This window comes from Ziziphus jujuba, chromosome 11 (assembly GCF_031755915.1).
Source record: "Ziziphus jujuba cultivar Dongzao chromosome 11, ASM3175591v1".
Taxonomy (NCBI): Eukaryota; Viridiplantae; Streptophyta; class Magnoliopsida; order Rosales; family Rhamnaceae; genus Ziziphus; species Ziziphus jujuba.
Genome location: NC_083389.1, coordinates 6,677,297 through 6,698,682, shown reverse-complemented (window position 1 = coordinate 6,698,682; position 21,386 = coordinate 6,677,297). Strand labels below are relative to the sequence as shown.

Genomic DNA, 21,386 nt, shown 5'->3' with positions numbered 1-21,386 from the left:
CTTTAATCATAATTTGCTTATTTTGTTTTCTTTTAGTTTTAAAAATTATGATAGAATTTTGATAAATATAAAAAACTATCTTTTAAAAATATTATATCTTGTTTAAAAATAATAACTTGTAAGAAACATGCTATTTTTTAAAAACTTAAATTAAAATAAAAACTACTCTTTTTTTCTAAAATGAAAAAGGTACACTTTATAACTATCAACATTCTTACAATTATAGTTTTATTTTAACAAAAGTTTTTTAAAACTTAGAAATAGTTTTATATATATATATATATTTTAGTCTACATATAATAATTCAGTTTTTTGTTCTATACGAGAACATTTTTATCTGTATTTTCTTTTTCCATAAAACAAAAAAATAAATAAAAAGAAAAGAAACACAAATTACTTTTATACAAATAAAAAGTAATTTTTAAAAGTATTTATACAAATAAAAATTATTTTTTTTTTAAAAAAAGATAATAAAATGTATATTATGTCAAGAAATAAAATTTATAACTTATGAAGATCATTTTCTATCTTTTCTTTTCAATAAAAAATAAAATAAAATTAGTTGACTCTATTTTGTATTTACTTCAATAAAAAGTTATAGTTAGAAGAACCAAATAATATAACTTCTTTATCTTTCTTTCTTTTTATAGTTTAGTTTCAAGGACATAAAATGGAATTTCACAAGATGTAAAATTTATAGTTCATGGAACAAATCATCTTACCACATAACAAGAAGGTCGATAAGATTAACAACTAGAAAATGCAAAGAAAAATTAATTTGAGAAAGTAGAAAAGAAATGTAATAAGAAAATGAAAAAGATAAAAAGCATAAGAGCGCCGAGAGGAAAACTAAACATTGACAGTAGGAGTAAAAAAGAACAGGAGAAAAATAGAGAGAAAAAAAATTAAGAGAGAAAGTAAAAGAGATAAAAGGGAGAGCAGAGAGATCAAAGAAACAGAGAAAACAAAGAATAAATGAAGAGGGAAAAGTAATAGAGAAAGTGGAAATAGAAATGGAGAGGGAACGAAAGCAAGAAAGAAGGAACACACACAACAAATCTTTTATCTTTTATCATTAACAATTATGCTAAGACAATACAAACACAATCAAATTAAGTTTCACATAAATGAATCAATAATAGTTAGCATATACAGATCCGTCATGCTGTCAATGCTCTCTTGTGGTGTCTAAGCTTCTCAATCATCTCCGTCATGACAACCAATGGCTGCCTCTTTCTCCAAACATTGTCAAGAAACTGTAACAGTGAAGCAGGCAAGCTTGAGAAGGTTGATTTTATTTATCTCACAGTCATTATTTATGAAATAATGCTACAACTGTATGTACAAAAGCATCTCCTCCAGCCTGCAATTGAAAAGGAAAAAAAGATAAAATATCATATGCAAAAAAGGAAGAAGCCATTAAAAAGATAAGTCCTACTTGCCACTTTCTGTGTCAAAAAATAAGATGAGAATAAGCAATACACATAATTTAGTTAGACAAGAAAAATGTAATGGACTGATTTGATGTCAAAAACTGATGCTAAGCAAAGAAGCTGATATTTGCACTCTGCTTCCTTATCAATATAACTGGCAAACATTTAGCAAATGTAATCAACACAACAAGCTAATCACATGCCATGCATGGACTAACAGGATCAAACAGTACAAACTATTAGAAAGCTTTCTTTCTTGGTCAAAAAATAAGAAAGCCTTATTGCTACTGTATTAACAGAAATAGTAAAATGCTATGTGCAACCATCACAATATATAAACTTGGTTTTTCAAACTTCTTTGACAATCTCATATGTTCTAAATATAATTTAAATACTAACATTAACAAAGGAATCTGAAATTTGATTTTCATTATCATGCAACGCATAGTGTTCATCAAGCCAACCACATGTTCTTAGTCTCTACACATGAAATAATAAACAATGTTTAATTTTAGCATATAAGAATTACAAATTGCAGTGTAGAACAACTAGCAAAGCATTGGATTACAAATAGAAGGAAAAAGAAACTAAATTAACTATTTCATGAGAAGCAAAATAACCAAAAACCTCTAGCCCACGAGAACCTAATAAAACCATTAACTTAACTTCCTAAGTTATTAAAGATCTTAAAACCTCTCTCGCCCCTGAGTACCTAATAAAACCATTAACTCAACTTCCTAAGTTATTAAAGATCTTAAAAACCACAAATATGTTGCTTATTATGAAATGGTTAATTTAGTTTCTTTTCCCTTCTATTTGCAATCCAATGGTGTGTTTTTGTTGTACCACGTGTTGGCTAATGACAGTGGACACGCGTCAAGTCGTGGCGTGGCCATGTATCATGCAACAATAGGGTCATGTGTCGCGTAGAGGGAGAGTCATATGTCGAACAGTGCAGGGCCATGTGTCGCTTAGCGACGGGGCCATGTGTTTGCCATTGGCAGGGACACATGTCACATCGTGACAGGGCCACGTGGATCACCAGATGATGAGTCAACGTGACACTTCAACGCAACACGTTAGCATGCATGTCAACATGCTACATCAACACCAGGTCAACATTGGTGCCACATCAACAAATGTGCCACGTCAGCATGACATCAATGGATGATGTCATCAATGAATCAATGATGACGTTAGCCCTGATGGGTATATAAAGTAATTTTGTGAGTGTATACAGTAATTTTGTGGTGTAATGTATACAGCAATTCTATGGGTGTATACAGAAATTTTGCGAGTATTATACAGCATTTTGTGCATGTATAAAAAGAAATCCAAAAAAATCACATTGTTGTAATTTCTAATTGGAAATTGAATTTAATTAGTTTGTTGGGGTTTAAAACAACAACTTATTAATTTCTGTTTTATCATTTTACAAAAATGACAAGTGGATCAGATAATGTGATTTCTTGTATGAGGTCAATGTGCATGCTACACATGTGTCAACTCCAACTCTTATAGTCCAAATGCTTCCTTCTGCACTGATTGCTATACCTGTAAATCATATTGAGCAATAAAAGAAATTTAATGCAGCACATTTTAAGATATGGCAACAAAAGATATTATTTTGCTCGACCACTCTAAACATTTACAAGTTCCTGACTGAAGACACACCTCTGAGTAAAGATGAGAGTGATAGAGAAGCACTCATGGCGGTGAATGTGTGGAAGCATTCCAATTATTTGTGTTGGAATTATATATTGAATGACCTATAAGATGCTTTGTACAGAGTGTCCTATAGTATGAAAACAGTAAAAGAGCTGTGTAAAACTTTAGATAATAAATACAAAACTGAGACTATTGGTTTCGAAAAGTTTATAGTAGGCCGATTCTTGGAATTCATTATTATGGCTTTTTAATTTTTCTAACGTTTGGCTTTGAAAGAAATTAGACTGTATGGGTTTTGAAAAATTGGTATCTGGAACATCATAGAAATCTCTTTTCCTTGAGTTCTCTTTAGAATATAAAGAATTTTTTTTTTTTGTGTTTTTGGGGTAAAGAGCAAAATGTGTGGTAAAGCTTGGGTACTGAAAGTTTATATTGAAAGATTTTGATGGTGTCGTATTCAAGATCTAAAGCATCTGTTGTATCATAGGAGATGAACGTTATAATTAAAGTCACCTACACAGGTGGGGCGAAATTCATCTTAAAGATACTATGGTATCACACAGGCCTCGGACAAGCCATCCAACTTCATACAGACAAACCAACTAACTTCATACATACAGGCTCTAAAATTTGTTTTAGTTTTCTTAATTATTGTTAATAATCTTAAGACAAATTTCGCCCCCCACCGATGCAGATGGCTTTGTGATGTTCATCTCCCAGAATATAATGAATAACTAAGATTTTGGACACGATATTACCAAAATCTTCCTTAGTGAACTTTCAATACCTAATCTTTACCACATACAATGCTCATAATGTTTACTCAAAATTTCTCTTTGTATTCAAAAAGAGCTCAAGTAGTGTTTTTTTGTTGTTTTCAAAAAGCTAATTTTTATCAAAACCCATGTAGCCTTCAAATCAAAACGTTAGAAATTTTAAAAGCCACCGTTAAAACCCATTTATTCCCTTTAAATACAAAACCCATTAATGAAAATCATTCACATCAAAACGTTTTGGAGTTTACATAAACAACAATTAGTGGAAGAAATTTGTTGTGTTGTGACGCTCTATTCTTTTTTCTCCTTTCAACTTTGTTAGTAACAATATTAGAAATAAAAACAGAGAGAATAATATTTTAAACAAAACTAAAAAGCTATCAGACGAAACAGAAAGACAAAGCAAATAAAAAATTAAAAATTAAAAATTATTATTAAAAAAAAAAAAAGTGTACACCATGATAAACACAGGGAAACTGAGAGCGATCATAATTTACCATCTTAAATAGACATTTATTCACAGCAAAAGATAAGAGAGAAAGGACACATAGTCTATGACATAAAGCCACCCTTCTCTTCAATCTTTTTTTTTTTTTTTTTCTCCTCTTCATATTCCCAGCCTGTGTACACTTGCATTCCTAATAATTATTAATTCTACCTAATTAGCATGCCTTTTTCTCACAATTCCACCGCCCCAAACATACTCAGCTTGATGTTGTCTACATCGAAACGAACCCGGATGCCGAGTTGGTGAACACAAACACTGCTTTACCGAGCTGCCGCCGCTGCGTCCTCCTCCTCTGGCAGCCTCTTCGACTCTTTCCACCACTATAGAGGCCTGAAAAGCATACCATCTCCGATCAATTGCCAAGTCCCTAAGGCTAATAAAAGACCCCTCTGGATAACACATGGTCTTTTTTTTTTTCTTTTTGCCTCTTAAGTATTTCTAACTAATTAACATGTTCTTCTTGGCTGTTGTTATTTGGGGTCCTCTGGCGGAGCTTGAAAAGAAAAGAAAAGAATCTGAGAGTTATGGCATTATATAGGGAATGAAAACCAAAGGAAGGTGGCTAAGTAAAGTAAATTGGCATAAAGAGCTTTTCTTTTCTAGATTGATTCCTCTTGAAAGAGTTTTGCTTTTTTCTTTTTTCTTTTTTCTTTTTTTTTTTAACAAGGCGTTTCTGTAATATATATTTGGTTGTGTGTGTTTTTTGTGTACATTGTTCGTTAAGGGCGATGAGACTTGTCACGGCATGGAACCAAACACGCCTACACTAGTCCATACACCAATTTGCCTAATAGGATAAACAATGTCATGGCTGTTCACAGGCTTTGGACACCCTCACGATTCCCAATTAAAGGATTGGGTGCTACTTGGCTTCTGCCACGTCAAGTTCATTGCACACGTGGCGACATGAAGGTGGTTATGTCTCAGACAGATACCACCCACTTTGTTGTTTGGTGTTTGATCTAGCGGATAGCTGATTTTATGACATGGATATTGTACATATCCGGCTGCTGGTTTTTTTCCTTTTTACAATGGTTTGCATGGCTTAGTTGAGACGGGAAAATCGAGACTTGGCAAAAATCCAAAAATGCTAAGGGCAGTTTTGCAGATTTAATTCTGAAATACTTAATTATTCGTTAAGATGAAAATAGAAATAATTTCTGAAAATATTTATCGACTTTCTATTTTAGAAAAAAAGTTTTTTTTCTTTTTTTTTTTTTTTGTTTTGGTTCGGTGGGAGAAGGGGATGGAAAATACTGGGTGGAGGGTGGGGCCAGAGATTAGGCTTGGCTTTGAAGAATTGGTGTTGGGTAATGGTATTTTTATTTATTTATTTGGTGAATATGGTATTCTTGGTCAGGTTGTGAACCAAAAGTATTCGTTTCGTTTTGGAGGATAGCAAGCAGCTTGTGTGGTGCCACATATATCTATATGCGTAATCGGGTCACCCCCCCCCCCCCCCCCCCCCCCCCTTATAATTAAAGTGCACATATAAAAATGACTAAAAAATGACAGAATAACAAATCCAATTTGGTAAAAGATTTGACCAATTGATCATAATCTATGGATTTGATGCTGGGATTGATTAGTCCGTGATCTATGCCTTCAGGAAGGCGTAAAGATGTCACAGTTTTGCAGCAGATTGCAGAGAATAGGGACTACATATCAAAAGAGAGAGATACAGATTGACGAGGCTTTGCGTATTCTAAAGTTGTGTACAGAAGATGTTCGAAACTTTATAAAAGCTATCAATAAAATAGTGAAGTTAATCCTTATTGCTTTTTCTTTAACTTGGAAAATGAGTTTAAAAGCTACCCGAGGCTTTCTGCTACATCCAGAAAAATTTTCGCCAAAAAAAAAAAAAAGAAAAAAAATTCGTTAACTGGATTGTATTACCCTCCATATTTTTTTCTCCCCAGAATCAATAAACTTCCCAGATATACAATTCCTTATCGAAGCATTAAAACTTTTTTTTTTAATTAAAAACAAATAAATAAATAAAAATAAAAACAGAAATGGTAGGATTCAAATAGATGGACTTGTCAAAACTAGATTGCCTGTTATACCAGTGTTTAAAGTGACAAATATTTTAGAAGTAAGTTGTACGTCGAAATCCTAAATTATCATGCATGGAATGAAATAATTTCATAAAAAATTTTAAATGAACAATTTAAAAAGGATCATTCCGCTTGTGTTGTATTGTTAGTCTTGTGCTCTGATATATATGTATATATATATATATATATATGGAAAACAAAGCAGAAACACAAATTCCTCAACCTACCATGAGCAATTACCTGTTATGGCCTAAAATATTCAGCTCTGTTGCAATATCATAGAAGCTCACACTGAATAGGATTCAAAAAGCTTGTTAGTCAAAAATAAAATTATTTGGGCAATTATCAACTTTTTAATTTCTTTTATATAAATGTGTTAATTTTAGTTTTTTTTTTTTTAGAATATAATTGTAATATAATATTATAGTGATCTTCTCATAAATAATTAGGCTCCAATTATTTTGCACTTGTAAGAAAAATACATATGGCTATATTATAGGAAAAGAATAAAGTCACTCTCCAATACCAATGTTACATCCAAGTCATGGGGTCCAATTTGCAGTGCTGTAAAGATAAAAATATATTTAGCCACTCTATACTGTTTATTTTCTTATATTTATGTAAGGGAGGACGATAGCTTTTTACTTTTTCATCACAACAAAAGTCAAATATAGCATGAAAGCATTATTTTGAAAAAAAAAAAAATATATATATATATATATATATATAAAGCATTCATATTAACGGCTTTTATTAGTTTCATGACCATTCTAAAACCTAGAACAATTTAATAGCAAAGATAAATTTGACTTTCTAATTTATATCACAATCCGTAATTGACCTTCCTATTTGACGAGTATTGGGCATCTACTTTGACGGGGACAATGTATTCATATGGAGAAACTCCAGCCTCCAGAAAGAAAATTTTTTTTTTCTTTTTTTAATATTCAAAGCCCATCATCTTCCCTTTGTTTTATTGGTAGCTCTTTTAGAGTCTAAGATTTATGAAAAGGGGATTTGTCCTTAGAATCCTCTACATAATAATAAATGCCTAGTTTTTCTTTTTTAGTTTCTTCCTGAAGTTCTTCTAACTGGTTCAATGGGTTAGATTTTTTTTTGTTTTTATTTTTTGAGGCATTCAATGGGTTAGATTAGATAACGAAGATAATAACTTCCTTTATTTAATTAATTCATTTAACCAATGCAAGATTTTGAGTAACAATATAATATAAGCAAAAAGGTTCATGTGCCAACTGCCCTCAGCCTCAAACCATACAAATATTGACACAAATACATTGTATACTTCCCATGAATATCATTCACCACTAATGCAATTAAAACTATATTTGATAAAATTGGAAGGAATATTTGGTATATCTTTTGTTTTCTTCATTTGCTAATCCTAAAAATGCTTAAACATTGATTCGTTTTCTTCTACTTGAATAAAGGGTTAAATATTCATGAAATTTTGCTATTTATTTATTTATTTACTTTGTAATGTCAAAAGGATAAACAAAATCAAATAGGCCAAAAAAATAGTTCTAGAAACCAAACCTAACCGCCACGAGTAAGAATTTCATTGGTCAAACGACTTTCCCCGTATAAATTGGCGTCGTAGTCCGAGTCAACGAAGCAGCCAAGCGGGTCAAAAATCTCATGTCGTTGTGTCGTATCCAAAACGCGTGTGATCCTGTTTTCAAATTTTCCTTCCTTACAAACCACTCTTACTCCACACACGGACACACCACTTACCTCTCCTTCTCTTCTCCTTCACTTTCCTGGAAAATTCGCTGTTTGGCTGCCTCTCTTTAATATTATTCTCCGATTCCCATCTCTACATAAATACCACAAACACTGCCTTCCTTTTCCTATTCCTCCATCCTTTTCTCATCAACTCTCTCTGGATCTCTGTTCCCTTTCTCATCCCACACCTACTCCTTTGTCTCTGAATTTCCCTCATTTTTTCATTAATTTTTTTTTTTTTGAAGGAGAAAATGAATCCCACGAAATCATATGCTCTCCCCATTATTGGATGCATGTTTTTGGCACTTTTGAATCTGAGTTTTGGACAGAGTCTAGCTCCTTCTCCAGCACCAGAGGGTCCAATCAGCGACGGTGAGTTTCTTTTTTTCTTTGTTAATTGGATTCGGTTTTAGTTTTTCAAATATATATATATATATATATAAAATAAAGCATATCATAGGCTTAATTCTTTGTTGTTCTTGTTTAATGCAGGCGCAGCAATTGACCAAGGAATTGCTTATGTCCTTCTATTGGTGGCCCTTGCAGTGACTTACCTTCTTCATTGATTTTCTGGACTACCCATGAGCTTTATTATATTAAATTTATTTGTATTCTTTATGCATTTTCTCCTTCATTTAGTAGGTGGATTTGCAACTATTTTCTTATGTACAAAAAAGATATAAAGTTTCAATAAACGAAAGCATTTGGTCGATTGCCAAATTTTGTTATATCAGAACAGTTTTGTGCTGGTGTTCAAAAAGGGCAGCTAGCGAGTTAGATCTTTCTTTGGTGTAATTTCCGCGTTAGCAAATCTCTACTTTTATTATTATTCAAATCTCAGAACCAAGTGGGGAAGAAAAGTAGAAATTCTAAGTTCCAAAAGGGAAAAAGAATAGAATTTGAAAACGAAAGCTAACCTGCATACTTCAATAACCGGAATATTTGCCCGTTTCAGTTACCCTTTACTCTGTTTCTCACAAATGGAATGGTAAACTCTTAAACAATGCCTGTTACAGAGTACATTAAGGAAGAAGCAACTAAGATTGATTTTTCCATCAATTTTCCTTAACATTTTATAAATTCTTTGTACTGCCACATAATTAGATGCATTGCAAAACTAAATTAATCGTTATACTTTCGACAATATCTTCGTAATTAAGAAATCTTTTTTTTTTTTGTAAAAAGAAAATTGAATTAGAACTAATTAAAACCTTCAATTATAATTTTCCTATAAAAAGTGGAGGAACATGTAGCAGAGGTTTCTAACAGCTCATTTATTCATTGAGACAACCAATACCGTCTTACAGTTCATACTTCACACATGGCTTTCCTTTTACTTTATCTATGTATTAATTACTAAGGAGATCTGTCATGAGAATGTTTTCAATTTGCCAGCTGTTACCAAAACAATAGTTTTATTTCAAATAAAAAGATTAAAGATTTGATACCGACATTATTAAGCTATATCCTCTATATATAACTAAAATTACATGAATTTTGATTCAAGAGAACTATTACGTTTGAACCAAAAAAGTATGATGAGAAATCCAATGGACTTTTGACAATTAATATATATATATATATATATATAGTAGTGGATGTCTGTTTCCATTGTAATTATGCTTGGTATGAAGTTTTATTCATTTTCTCTGTTGGAAGCACATATTGTGGTACCATTTCTTTTTGCATTATGATCCATTCAAACTCATAGTTGAGCACTTAGTTTATTTCCCTGACCAATTTTTTTAAAAATATTTCCCTGACCAATTTTTTGAAAAATAAAATACTCCAGACAATATTTCTTGCGTCCACCCCACAAACCTTTAAAAAAAAAAAAAAAAAAAAAACTGGCCGAAAGTCAAGGTTGGTAAGGCCTCTGCCTAGTTTTTATATTAAATAATTGTATTTCTACATTTATTTTTGTTTCAAATTTTTTTATTTATATAAAACAAAGTTTTTTTTTTTTGTTAAATACAAAAATTTTTCAAGCAACTTCAAATATGGTTTTTTGGCCCTTTATTTCTCTTGGAAAAAAATCAATATAACATAAGTCAACCCCACCTACATTTAAATATTTATTGTTACTTTCAATCTGGAATAAATATATAACTTTCAATGTTAACCCACCCACAAGTTAAATATTGGACAAAAGAACAATAGAATAAATAAGAGGAAAGTCATGTTAAAAAAAAAAAAAAAGTAATGGATGAAGTCATAAATAACAATTTTATGAAGAATAATAATATAAAGAACAAACGACAAGGAGGAGGCACTCAATATTCTATGATATGAGGATTTCCTTTTTCTTTTTTGGGTGCCTTGATGATATATAAACATAAGAAGTCTCTATATTCATCTTCTCACCCAACTTTGGCTACTATTTATGAGTGGTTGACAATGTCATTCTTATCTTAACCCTGATTTTTTAATATGCTCAATTTCAGATAACCTTTTTCTTTGTGCATATACCATTTTTCATCACAGCCAATAAACTAATAAAAGTATGTCACTAGAATAAAAAATAATATAAAATTTGATCTTAAATTATTTTTATCTAGTATAAAGAAACTATCCAATTTCAAAAAATGATGAGATAAGGTGAGATTATTGGTTTACCCATAAATTGTGAGGTTACTGGGCTTTTGTCCATCAGTCCATGGAATAGGCCAGTGTATGTGGTTGCAAAAGAATTAGATTCCATCTGAATTATTAAAGGAGCAAAAGAATAGTTTTAACTCTTATCAATTTTTGGTGTATACTATTTTTAAGATAGGTTTGTCTATTAGTAAATACTTATTTAGTAAAAAGAAATTAATAAATTTATATATATGTATGTATATTTTCTTTGCTTTTCATGTTATTGTATCGAACCCATCCATATAACATTTTAAGGAAGCTTTTCTGTGTTAAAAGTTAATTGAAAGATTGAGGGGGTGAAAAAATTAAAAGGACATGGTTACCCAGTTAAGCATGAAAACGCTACCTGAAATAGCAAATAGCGTATCCATATATAAAAGGCGCTATATGCAACAACGTGTTCACTCTTTGGAACAAGTATTAGTCTAAAACCCGTAGTTTAGGACGACAGTTTCTATTTGATGAAACGGATAAAGTAATTCACACGTGAAAATTATGTGGAGGGCCAAACAAGGCCAAGTGCAGAGCAAAACGGTTGGAAATTTGCTGCGACCATAAAAATCAATTAAGAAGCGAAAAACATTAACATTTGAGAGGTAGAATATTCTACAACACATCCAGGATAAGAAAAATGCACGAGCCATGTAAACTCGACACGTCAGCTACGATGGTATCCTCCGCATCAGGTTCTTGGACACCGTCTTTCCCATGCCCATGCCTATGCCTCTCGCTTACACTAGCACCCACCCCAAGTCACCGACCGTCAATTCTCTAATAGACTCTCTGCCATTAACAACCCCCATTTACTTAAATTTCATTGCTTTTTGGTTTCTCTGTCTTCATTTCTTATTTTTTCAGAAACGTTCGATTTGGATTGGATGTTTCAGACTCAAGATTTTTATCCCACGAGGTACGTGTTTGATGATGCTTTACCAGTTTCCCAAAACACCATCTACCCTCTGTTTCGGTCTCTTTTTGATGTTTTTGTGGTTATGGTGCATTGGTAATTTGGTATCTATGAATCTGTGTTCGTGGGTCGAGATGTTTGTATGAGTTTTTCTTTTCTTTTCCATTTTTTTTTTGGGGCGATGTATTTTCATCGCTTTTTTGGATGATCGTTAAGCTTGTTGGTGTCCGATCGAGGAGTTTTTGATTTGTGTAGGTTCAAGTTTTCGGTTTTAGGTGGTTTCCAGTTTGAAAATACGTGCTTGAGCAAGTGCTTGTGGTTTTCGGATAATTTGTTTTGTATACCCAGTTATGATTTTTACTTGATATATGATATGCATCTTTTTTTGGTCCGATGAGTTTATGGAGAAGTAATGGATGATCGGATGTTTGGGCCAGCTGAAAATCAATTATAGCTGTGGTTTAAAAGGACAAAAGGGGTTGCTGTAGTTGGATTGAAAGTATTCTGCAACGATTTTCAGAATATAGACGAGTTCAACAATTTAATTTCTCCTGGACACTAACTTGATATTCGATTGCTGTGATACACATTGTATTTTTGTGATATAAGATGATCATGGTATAATGTACGGTGATATAAGATGATCAACGCACAATCTTTGTTGTTGTTTGATTATAAGGGGATTAGTTAGACCTGTAAATTTTGTTTCCAAATATTTTGTTAATGGGTTCAATAAATGTGTTCATGAAATGGAGAAAAAGATATAAAGTTTTAATGAGGACTGGTATACATGTGATTGTGTGGCTTAAGACCTAAATTTATGTCCAAAAGCCCCTTTTAACCGATTAAGCTTCTAAGGTTTGCAATTCTTTTTTATTAGGTTGAAGTTTTAGTTGTCACTTTTTCCAAAGTTCTTTGGGGTTGGTTAAGAAAAATCTATATTGGTTTTGGGCATGAAAATAGAATGCCGGATCTGAGAAGTGGAGTTCGGCGATCAAAGAGAGTTAATAATGTGCAGGAGAATCCTGCTGTTATAGTTCCACCTACTCGCCCTGGTGTTGCAAAAGGTAATGTCTCCAAAACCAAGTCTTCCCATTAAGTCTCAAAAATCTGCTTGCCTAGGCTAATGTTTGCCCAAATCCAGGGCCAACTGGTAGAGGTAGAGGAAGAGGGACCAGAGCTATGAATCAAGGTAAGAATGCCAAGCCAATTGGTGCTGGAGTTGGTGGACAGGGACACACAGGATTGGACTTGCCAATCGGAAAGTTGGTTGCTGTTCGTGATGAATTGGTTGCTCAGAAAAGTGCAGAAAAGTTGGCTGCTGCTGAGGATGAGGGAAGCACAAGTCCACTTCCTGAAAGAGTACTATTTTGGCCTTTCTGCTCTTATCTGCATCTTGCAAATTTTATTTCTGTTGCTTCTTGTTTTGTCCTGTTTGGTCCATTTATATATTGAGGTGACAGTCTGCTAATTTTCAGATGCTTTGCTTTCTAGACCACTCTATAAGAGGTCATGGTCCTGTAAGTTGCTTTAGACTAATTAGGCAAACCTTTTAATCTCATGAAATGTGTTCTATTTACATTGTCTGTTTTATTTTACCACATTTGATTTGCTTTTCATTCCATTTGATTAGAAAATGTATGAACTGTATAGTTACCTGAGATAATTTCTCAAATCTTAAAAAAATTCCCACAGGAGGTTTGTGTAGTCTCATTTCCTGATGCGTACTGTTATAGTTAAACTGTATTGTTTCACATGTATTATTATGTCTATTGCAAGTTATTAACAACTTGGTTATTATATTTATCTCCACATAGTTTGTGGATTAAGTTTATATTTATATAATATAAATCATGTTCTATTATTTGCATTTGCAGATACAGATTGGCAACTCCCCAGTGTATAAGTTGGAGCGGAAGCTGGGAAAAGGAGGTTTTGGACAAGTATATGTTGGAAGAAGGCTGACTGGAGGCAGCGGTTGCTCTGGGCCTGATGCCTTTGAGGTCATTCTTGCATGCATGTCCTGTACATTAGTGCAAGCAAATTGACTCTGTTGCTTATTGCAGTTTTTCCATACCTTTATGTAGGTTGCTTTGAAGTTTGAGCATCGAAACAGTAAAGGTTGTAGTTATGGGCCTCCTTATGAGTGGCAAGTTTACAGGTAAAGAACATTTTCTTTCTTGGTGTTGTTAATGCCCAACTTTTATTACCTAACTTGTCTTTCTGTTTCAAAACATAATGAAGCACTCTCAATGGCTGTTATGGACTTCCCTTTGTTCATTACAAAGGTCAACAAGGAGACTACTATATCCTAGTCAGTTTCTCCTCTATATCTGTTAATCTTCAAATGTGAGTTTATGTTTAAAATGTTCTTCTTCAGTTGCAGTTTATGATAATTGTCCTTGATTTTGAATGTAGGTCATGGATGTTCTAGGCCCAAGTTTATGGGATCTTTGGAACACTAGCAACCAGATGTAAGAAAGTTTCTTTACCCTCTCCCTTATTATTATTATTATTATTATTATTAGTATTATGTATTTATTTATTTATTTATTATTTTTTTGTGTTTTATTTTTACTATTATTATCATTCTTTTGTGAGGCCGGGGGTTTGGGGGGTGTGGCACAGAAAATGAGATAGTTTTTTTTCCCCATCCCTTATGGTGTTGGATCTCATAATTTCTTTGCTCATCTAAAGGCTATCTGAAGAGATGGTTGCTTGTATAGCAGTGGAGGCAATATCCATTTTAGAGCAGCTTCACTGTAGAGGGTACCTTGCAATTGATTGCCTTATCGGTTTTTATTTTTTTATTTTTTATTTGTATATATATATCTTACCTTCTTAATTCATGGTAACTTAATTTCCTTTTCAGCTTTGTGCATGGAGATGTTAAGCCAGAGAACTTTTTGCTTGGTCGACCTGGAACATCTAATGAGAAAAAGTTGTATCTTATAGATCTTGGTTTGGGTAAGTTTTCTTTGTTATACAAGTTATAGATTGAAGAAATGGAAATACCATACCAGGAGATGTTTTCTGTACTCTATATCTTGCAAATTGTGAAAAAACTGATGCAGTTCTTTTTCTCATTTAGCTTCAAGATGGAAAGATGCATCATCTGGTAGTCATGTTGATTATGACCAAAAGCCTGATGTTTTTAGGTAAGTAACATGTACAATTGGTGATCAGGTTGTTAATATGGTCCACAAGAACTCAATAAAAAATATTAAACAGACTTTATCTTCAACTATCCTAAGAAAATTAATTGAGAATAATACTAAGAGATCTGAATTCGAAATATATTAACATCATTTATTTTTCCTTTAAGTCCTTATATTAAAAAATATGTTGTCTAATAAACTTTATATATCGTTCTTCATTCTGTTAACATTAGTTTATTTCTTTAGCATATTATTATTTTGCCTCTTCAACTCAATATACTAGTATCGTTGAATAGCTTGATATGTTTTATGTTTTTCTGATAGGGGAACTGTTCGCTATGCAAGTGTCCATGCTCATTTAGGCAGGACAGGGAGCCGGAGAGATGACCTTGAGTCTCTTGCTTATACTTTAATATTTCTTCTTAGAGGAAAACTTCCCTGGCAAGGTTACATTGTAAGTTCATTTTAGATATCCATTGTGCATTGCCAATTGCAACTTTGTCTGCTAGACTGCATTTTTTTTTTTCTTGTTTATAATGCTTGGATAAATTTTCTTGCTGCAGGGAGAGAATAAAGGTTTTCTTGTTTGCAAGAAGAAGATGACAACTTCTCCTGAAATGTTATGCTGCTTGTGTCCTCCTCCTTTTCAACAATTTTTTGAGATGGTGACAAACATGAGATTTGATGAAGAACCAAATTATTCCAAACTTATTTCACTTTTTGATGGCAGCATTGGTCCCAATGCATCATTGCGGCCAATCAGAATTGATGGAGCTGCAAAGGTGGTTGCCATCTGTTGTTTTGTTGTTGTTATTGATTAATTTAAAATGTTTATAGTCATATTAACTAATTTGAAACCTTCATTTTATATAGGTGGGTCAAAAAAGGGAAAGAATCCTCGCAAATTTAGAGGATGGAGTGCCACTTAAGAAGAAAGTTCGATTGGGTACTCCTGCTACTCAGTGGATCTCGGTCTATAATTCCAGATCATCAATGAAGCAGAGGTAATTGATGCAGGTGTTATGGGATGCAGAATTTCTTATACTTATTTCTTTCCTCCCCCTTCTACTGTATTTTCTACTTTTGCATGGTAGAAATGTATCCCTGTTGTGTCTCATGAACCTGCTTTGCTGCTTTGATGAATCTATTGTGTTATCATTAAATTGCTTGAAGCAACAGTGTTCATGGTTAAACTGGAGAACATTGTCTTTACTTGCTTTTGTTTTGGTGAGTGCTCATAAATAACTACTTTCATGATGATATAATTATTTTAATTATAGATTTATCAGATAGTTTTGGTTACTTGTCTAATTGTTTTATTGAAGAATAGGTTTATACTTGTGGGTTGAAACTCTGTTTACAGGGCAGATCCAGTTCGTTCTTTTATGGGAATTTTGCTGTTATCCTCCTTTTTGTCTTCTTTATGTCAGCATTCTGTTTTAAGACTAGAAAGTAAAGAAATAGAATTGGAGGAATGACCACCCTAAATTGGGCACGCTCATGTATATTGTTGCAAATTTTAACTTTGTTCCATTAATTGTTTTTATACTTTATTCCCTGTCAGCCACTAAAAGAAGCTGTTATTGCAGGTATCACTACAACGTAAATGATTCAAGACTTCACCAACATGTGGATAAAGGGAGGGAAGATGGTTTGTACATTAGCTGTGTAGCTTCATCTGTGAATATGTGGGCCATCATTATGGATGCTGGGACAGGTTTCTCATCCCAAGTTTATGAATTATCAAACTCTTTCTTGCACAAGGTTAGTATTCTTGAAGCGGCCTCTTCACCAGTGTTGCCTTTTTGCCTCTGTAGTTTCATGTATAACTATGCGGTGGCTTCTCCAGTTAAACCTTTCTGATTTCTTCAGGAGTGGATAATGGAACAGTGGGACAAGAATTACTATATCACTTCTGTTGCTGGTGCATGCAATGGCAGTGCCTTGGTGGTAATGTCCAAAGGTAAGTAAAACTTTTGGAGCTCTCTTCAATTTGTCACTCTAGAAGTAGGATTGGCACTGGCATCTTGGTTGGTTAGAGTTGGTATCTGTATTTAGGTTTTATGAATTTGGCCACATTGTTTGGTCCCTTGGGAACTTTTGTAGAATCTCAAAACTTTGTTTCGAGAACTTTTGTTGGCAATGCAGAATCGTGATCTGAGTTAAGTGGCATGTTTCTTGTTTATAGACGATATCATATTGTAGCAGATATTATTGTAGAGAGAAAATAAATTTTAACAGTCTCAATGAGCATTGATCTGATTATTGTACTCTATTCTCTAAGGAGTTTAATGATTCAATTACTAATGTTTTGTTTTGTTCTTGACATTGAAAGGTGTACCTTATACCCAGCAGTCATACAAAGTCAGTGATGTATTTCCATTCAAATGGATCAACAAAAAGTGGAAAGAAGGCTTCTTTGTTACCTCCATGACCACTCAAGGTACCAAATGGGGTATTGTCATGTCCCGAAATGCAGGTTATTCAAATCAGGTAGCCAATCTGGAATCTACTGTTATATGTTTTGCTTTGTAGTGGAAGAATGTGCCACTAAAGATGCATGTGCTTTATTATTAGGTTGTTGAACTCGACTTCCTCTATCCAAGTGAAGGGATCCATAGAAGATGGGAAAATGGATACCGAATTACCTCAATTGCTGCTACAGCAGATCAAGCTGCATTCATTCTTAGTGCACCTAAGAGGAAATCGACAGATGTGGCACAAGAAACTCTCCGAACATCTGCATTTCCAGCCTCCCACGTTAAGGTACATCTAGCAAATTTGCATGATTCATTAATGAGTAGACAATTTTCTATTCAAATCAAGTCAAATTTTATTTATTTTTTTCCGGGTGTGTTTTGAATGAAATTTGGCCTCTTTTATTGTAACCTCCTTTGCCTTTCCTCTGGGATATTTTATTTGATTCTAATCAAGGTTGTGCATCTGAGTGCTATTTAAAATTAAAATAAAATAAAATAAAATAAGTGCTATGTAAAATAAAGCCCTCTGGATCATAAATGAAAGTTGAGTTTTCAAGGTCTCTGCCTATCCCCGATAAGAAAATAGATCAAATCATCTTGCATTGTTAAGAGTGTTGTTGATTGTTAGTGTGCGAGCTCAGCTGATATTTTGCCAGCTCAAGTATCGAAGGGCCAGCTCAACTTATTGTTTTTTTAACTGAGATAATTATGCTGTTTGGGTGTTGGTTAAGTTGGTGTTTCCTTTAATTCAGGTGGTTAGAGCTCTCAGTTTATATAAATATCTTTACACAGCATTCTTTATAAGCTTTTTTTTTTTTTTTTTTTTTTTTTTTTTAGATTAGTGAAAATACAGCACATTTGTCTCTAGAATTATCTCTTTGATTTTCTTGAACTTTCTTGCATTTTCTTTCTCTTATTTTACTTTTCTATCATTCATTAAATGTGTGGTAGATTTCTTAGTCTAGTGAAGCTATTTTTTTTTTTTTTTTTTTTTAACTATTTTAGTCATTGCAGGAGAAATGGTCAAAGAATCTGTACATAGCATCCATCTGCTACGGGAGAACAGTGTCTTGAAATGTAGGTTCTGAAGAAAAAAAAATACACTTAGAGCTTAAAGGCAGGTACAATACCTTGCACCATTATGCATCATATGTATTCGTCTTTTTATCTAGTACAACTCACAATGCCTTAAATTTTGGATTGTAAGATTCTGCAACCTTTAAATTTTAAGTAAATATTTCATTTGTGTCCCAATTCTGGGTTCCTTTATTCAAATGGACACTGCCTGTTTATCAAATTGAATTAACTCTTTTCTAGCCCTAATAGACTTCAACCTCAACGAGCCTTCAGAATCAAGCCCTTGAAAGTGTTGTAAACCCTGAGCGAGTTTTGAGATCCACCTAGCTCAGATTTTGTTCAACCTGCCTGTAGTACATATATAGTACCTGCCTTAATTTGTCTATTTAAGGGTGTATGTTTGGTTAAGTTCTGCCTTCATCAAATTTAACTGTCTTATTAACTCTGTGAAGTATAACGCTTGAAGGAAAAAAAGTTCAAGAAATATATTTCACTACGATAAGATTTTGACTCTATTGTCTATTTTAACAAATTCAGGTCAGTGGATTACCTGACTCTACCTGTTACCTGGCTTTCTGGGTAATTCAGGTTGTTTTCGAGATGCACAGAGAACGTGTTTTCCTTCACGCATGGATTGCCGTGTTGCAGGGGATGTAAAATACAGGGAGCTAAGTGTATCAGGATCATCTTTTCCGTGCTAAAATATCTGCTGTTCGAAACCAAAAATGTTTGTACAGTTGTTTGGAGGTGGGCTTTGAATCCTATATTGGTTTGAGGGATGCAAATCTCCAGTTTGAAGAAAATCATAAGTTTTTAAGTGGCAGTTGGGAGTTTGAAACATTATTATTATAGGGAGGAGCGCGACAAAATTTTCTGGGTGCAAAAAGTGACATCCCAAAATATTGTTTTTTTTTTTTTATGTGGCTGTTGTAATACTTAAGGTTGCTATTGTTGTAGAAACTGTATTTAAATGGTAATGAAAAATCTATTTGTAACCATTTATTTGCAATTTCCATTGATTCAACCTAATAATTGATGCAGTGAATGAAAATACGCGGTGCAAAATTTGGGTGTCATAAAGAACAAAAATTTATAGGAAATTTAAAAGTTAAAAAAAAAAAAAAAAAAAAAAAAGAAGAAGAAGATGAATTTCAAGGTTCAGGAAGGGTTATCAAACATGTCAATATATTTTAATCAGAAAGTGCAAACCATCAAATTGGGTCTGTTTTAGGAGAAGAATCAAAGCGCATTGAGTGCCTCTGTTTACGTTCGCTTAAGAGCACTCTATTTACGTTTGCTTCATTTTGCAGCCATCGAAAGAGAAGAAAAACAGACAAAAAGATGGCCAAGAGTATTACGAAGAAGGAAGTTTGGCACCTTATAAAGACACATAATCACCGTCTACATCCATCATCACCATCAACTTCTTGTTCCCCCCACTGCTCAATGTAAGTGTTTTTGAAGTATAGCGGCTGCAATTTCTTTCTCTTCCCTCCACTGAGCACAACTTTTTTCTGTCCAACCATTATATCAATTAGCCGACTTTAAAATGTGTTGGAGATATCATTTGGGCCAAATATTTTCTTCTGGCTTTAACTAATAATATTCACTACTTTATTATCCTGGATTAACGGCTCCATTTTACTGCTTTTTTTTTATTATTAATTGTTTCAACAAAGACTACGAAAAGATCTAATAAAATGGTCCATGCATGTGCGTGCGATGTGGAACGTGGGTGAAAAATGTAAGTAGCTTCTTTGCGTGGTTTCTTTTTCTCAAAGATTTTTTCTTTCTATCTTCTTGTTAACTTTTGTAGTGTAGCTTGCATCAGGACCATGTGAATAATATTTCAAATAGCTATCAAGACCCAATTGAAAGAATATATGGAATTATCCTTACGTTGGGCAAGCTTCTCAAGGTAGAATTTACAACAGCTGCTAATTTAGCCAGGATTATTAGTGGGGTGTGAAAATATGATAAGAGAGTTATATGCCTCTTTGGATCGTAGGATTCAGGATAATTCCAATATGCAATTCCAAACACCTCGTACAGTTTCTCATGTGCCACCTGATAAAATATAAATCATTAGTTAAAGATAAGGGTTATGCTTTAAGCAGAAGAAGCACAAGCTCCAAGTATTTCAAATAAAAAAAGAAAAGATGGTAATCCAATACCACCATCATTACATTTCAATAAGGAAAAGCTACACATGTTGCAGTCCACTCTTCTTAATGTACACATTCCATCACAAGGTCTTTAACCCACTCTAATCATTTGTTGCTATGCAAGCTACACATGTTGCAGTCCACTCTAATGTACACATTCCATCACAAGGTCTTTAACCCACTCTAATCATTTGTTGCTATGCATTGTCTATTTTTCTCATCATTACATTTCATGCTCTTTACAGTATTTTTGACCTTAAAAAGTTGAAATCACGAAGTTTAAGGCATCCGGAACGAGTTATATCTAATACCATTCACTAGCTAGTAGGAATTTTGCTTTGATGGATCCGAATGAAATCCAGATGCATCTACTTTGACCATGAAAACGAAAAAAGATATATATATATATATATATATATATATGAATTTAGGAAGAATTCCTTTCTAGTGAACTAAATTTGTAATATCATTGTTGTCCCATGAATAAATTGCCCTTTATAAGAACTCAAGGCTGGGAATATAACGAAGTCAAACTTTTCACGGGTCTTCAATCTTCCAAGACAAATTATACAGGCCACTTTAGAAAGTATAGCATGAACCTTTATTTGTTCAGGTTCTCCAACCCAATGCAATTTAAAGACTACCCGTTGTAAGAAACAACGTAACATTATATTTTTGACATCGGTCAAAACAGTCTAAAAACGTGACTCTCTTTTGTTCTTTCCGATTATAAAATCATAGAAGAAAGATGTTGCAGAGTCATTACATTCCTTTCTT

General features: G+C 33.2%; 1 protein-coding gene and 2 long non-coding RNA genes across 9 annotated transcripts; 2 read left to right on the top strand and 1 right to left on the bottom strand.

Annotated features, from left to right (window-relative positions):
* Nucleotides 1–1,042: 1,042 nt before the first annotated feature.
* LOC125419658 (uncharacterized) lies at nucleotides 1,043–2,216 on the bottom strand. Its single transcript, XR_007238536.1, has 2 exons — nucleotides 2,100–2,216; nucleotides 1,043–1,363 (listed from the first exon to the last, which is right to left on the bottom strand). It is a non-coding gene; the product is annotated as an uncharacterized LOC125419658 (long non-coding RNA).
* Nucleotides 2,217–7,461: 5,245 nt separating this feature from the next.
* LOC107431858 (uncharacterized) lies at nucleotides 7,462–8,913 on the top strand. Its single transcript, XR_001582666.4, has 2 exons — nucleotides 7,462–8,557; nucleotides 8,678–8,913. It is a non-coding gene; the product is annotated as an uncharacterized LOC107431858 (long non-coding RNA).
* Nucleotides 8,914–11,366: 2,453 nt separating this feature from the next.
* On the top strand, nucleotides 11,367–19,442 carry LOC107431857 (casein kinase 1-like protein HD16). Of its 7 annotated transcripts, none has more exons than XM_048465327.2 (20): nucleotides 11,367–11,508; nucleotides 11,681–11,732; nucleotides 12,693–12,796; nucleotides 12,874–13,091; nucleotides 13,607–13,732; nucleotides 13,817–13,890; nucleotides 13,974–14,043; nucleotides 14,148–14,203; nucleotides 14,427–14,498; nucleotides 14,602–14,696; nucleotides 14,821–14,887; nucleotides 15,212–15,341; nucleotides 15,451–15,669; nucleotides 15,761–15,891; nucleotides 16,477–16,651; nucleotides 16,760–16,850; nucleotides 17,223–17,380; nucleotides 17,465–17,653; nucleotides 18,382–18,488; nucleotides 18,982–19,442. In XM_048465327.2, exons 1-19 carry the CDS (start codon nucleotides 11,454–11,456, stop codon nucleotides 18,439–18,441), a joined length of 2,142 nt encoding a protein of 713 aa, XP_048321284.2. In that variant the 5' UTR covers nucleotides 11,367–11,453; the 3' UTR covers nucleotides 18,442–18,488; nucleotides 18,982–19,442. The 7 variants fall into 7 exon arrangements, with proteins under 7 accessions (XP_048321284.2, XP_048321285.1, XP_024922316.2 ...); XM_048465328.2 differs by having other exon boundaries at nucleotides 11,372–11,508; nucleotides 12,610–12,796; XM_025066548.3 differs by lacking the exon at nucleotides 11,367–11,508 and having other exon boundaries at nucleotides 11,515–11,732; nucleotides 12,608–12,796; nucleotides 18,382–18,484; nucleotides 19,033–19,442.
* Nucleotides 19,443–21,386: the final 1,944 nt, after the last annotated feature.

What these genes read in the sequence shown, in the direction of transcription:
- LOC107431857 (XM_025066548.3), top strand. Translation starts at nt 11,531, where the DNA reads ATGCCCATGCCTATGCCTCTCGCTTACACTAGCACCCACCCCAAGTCA. An exon ending in AGATCATCAATGAAGCAGAG is followed by an intron (nt 15,892 to 16,476) that starts GTAATTGATGCA and finishes CTGTTATTGCAG; the next exon opens with GTATCACTACAACGTAAATG. An exon ending in TTCCAGCCTCCCACGTTAAG is followed by an intron (nt 17,654 to 18,381) that starts GTACATCTAGCA and finishes TAGTCATTGCAG; the next exon opens with GAGAAATGGTCAAAGAATCT.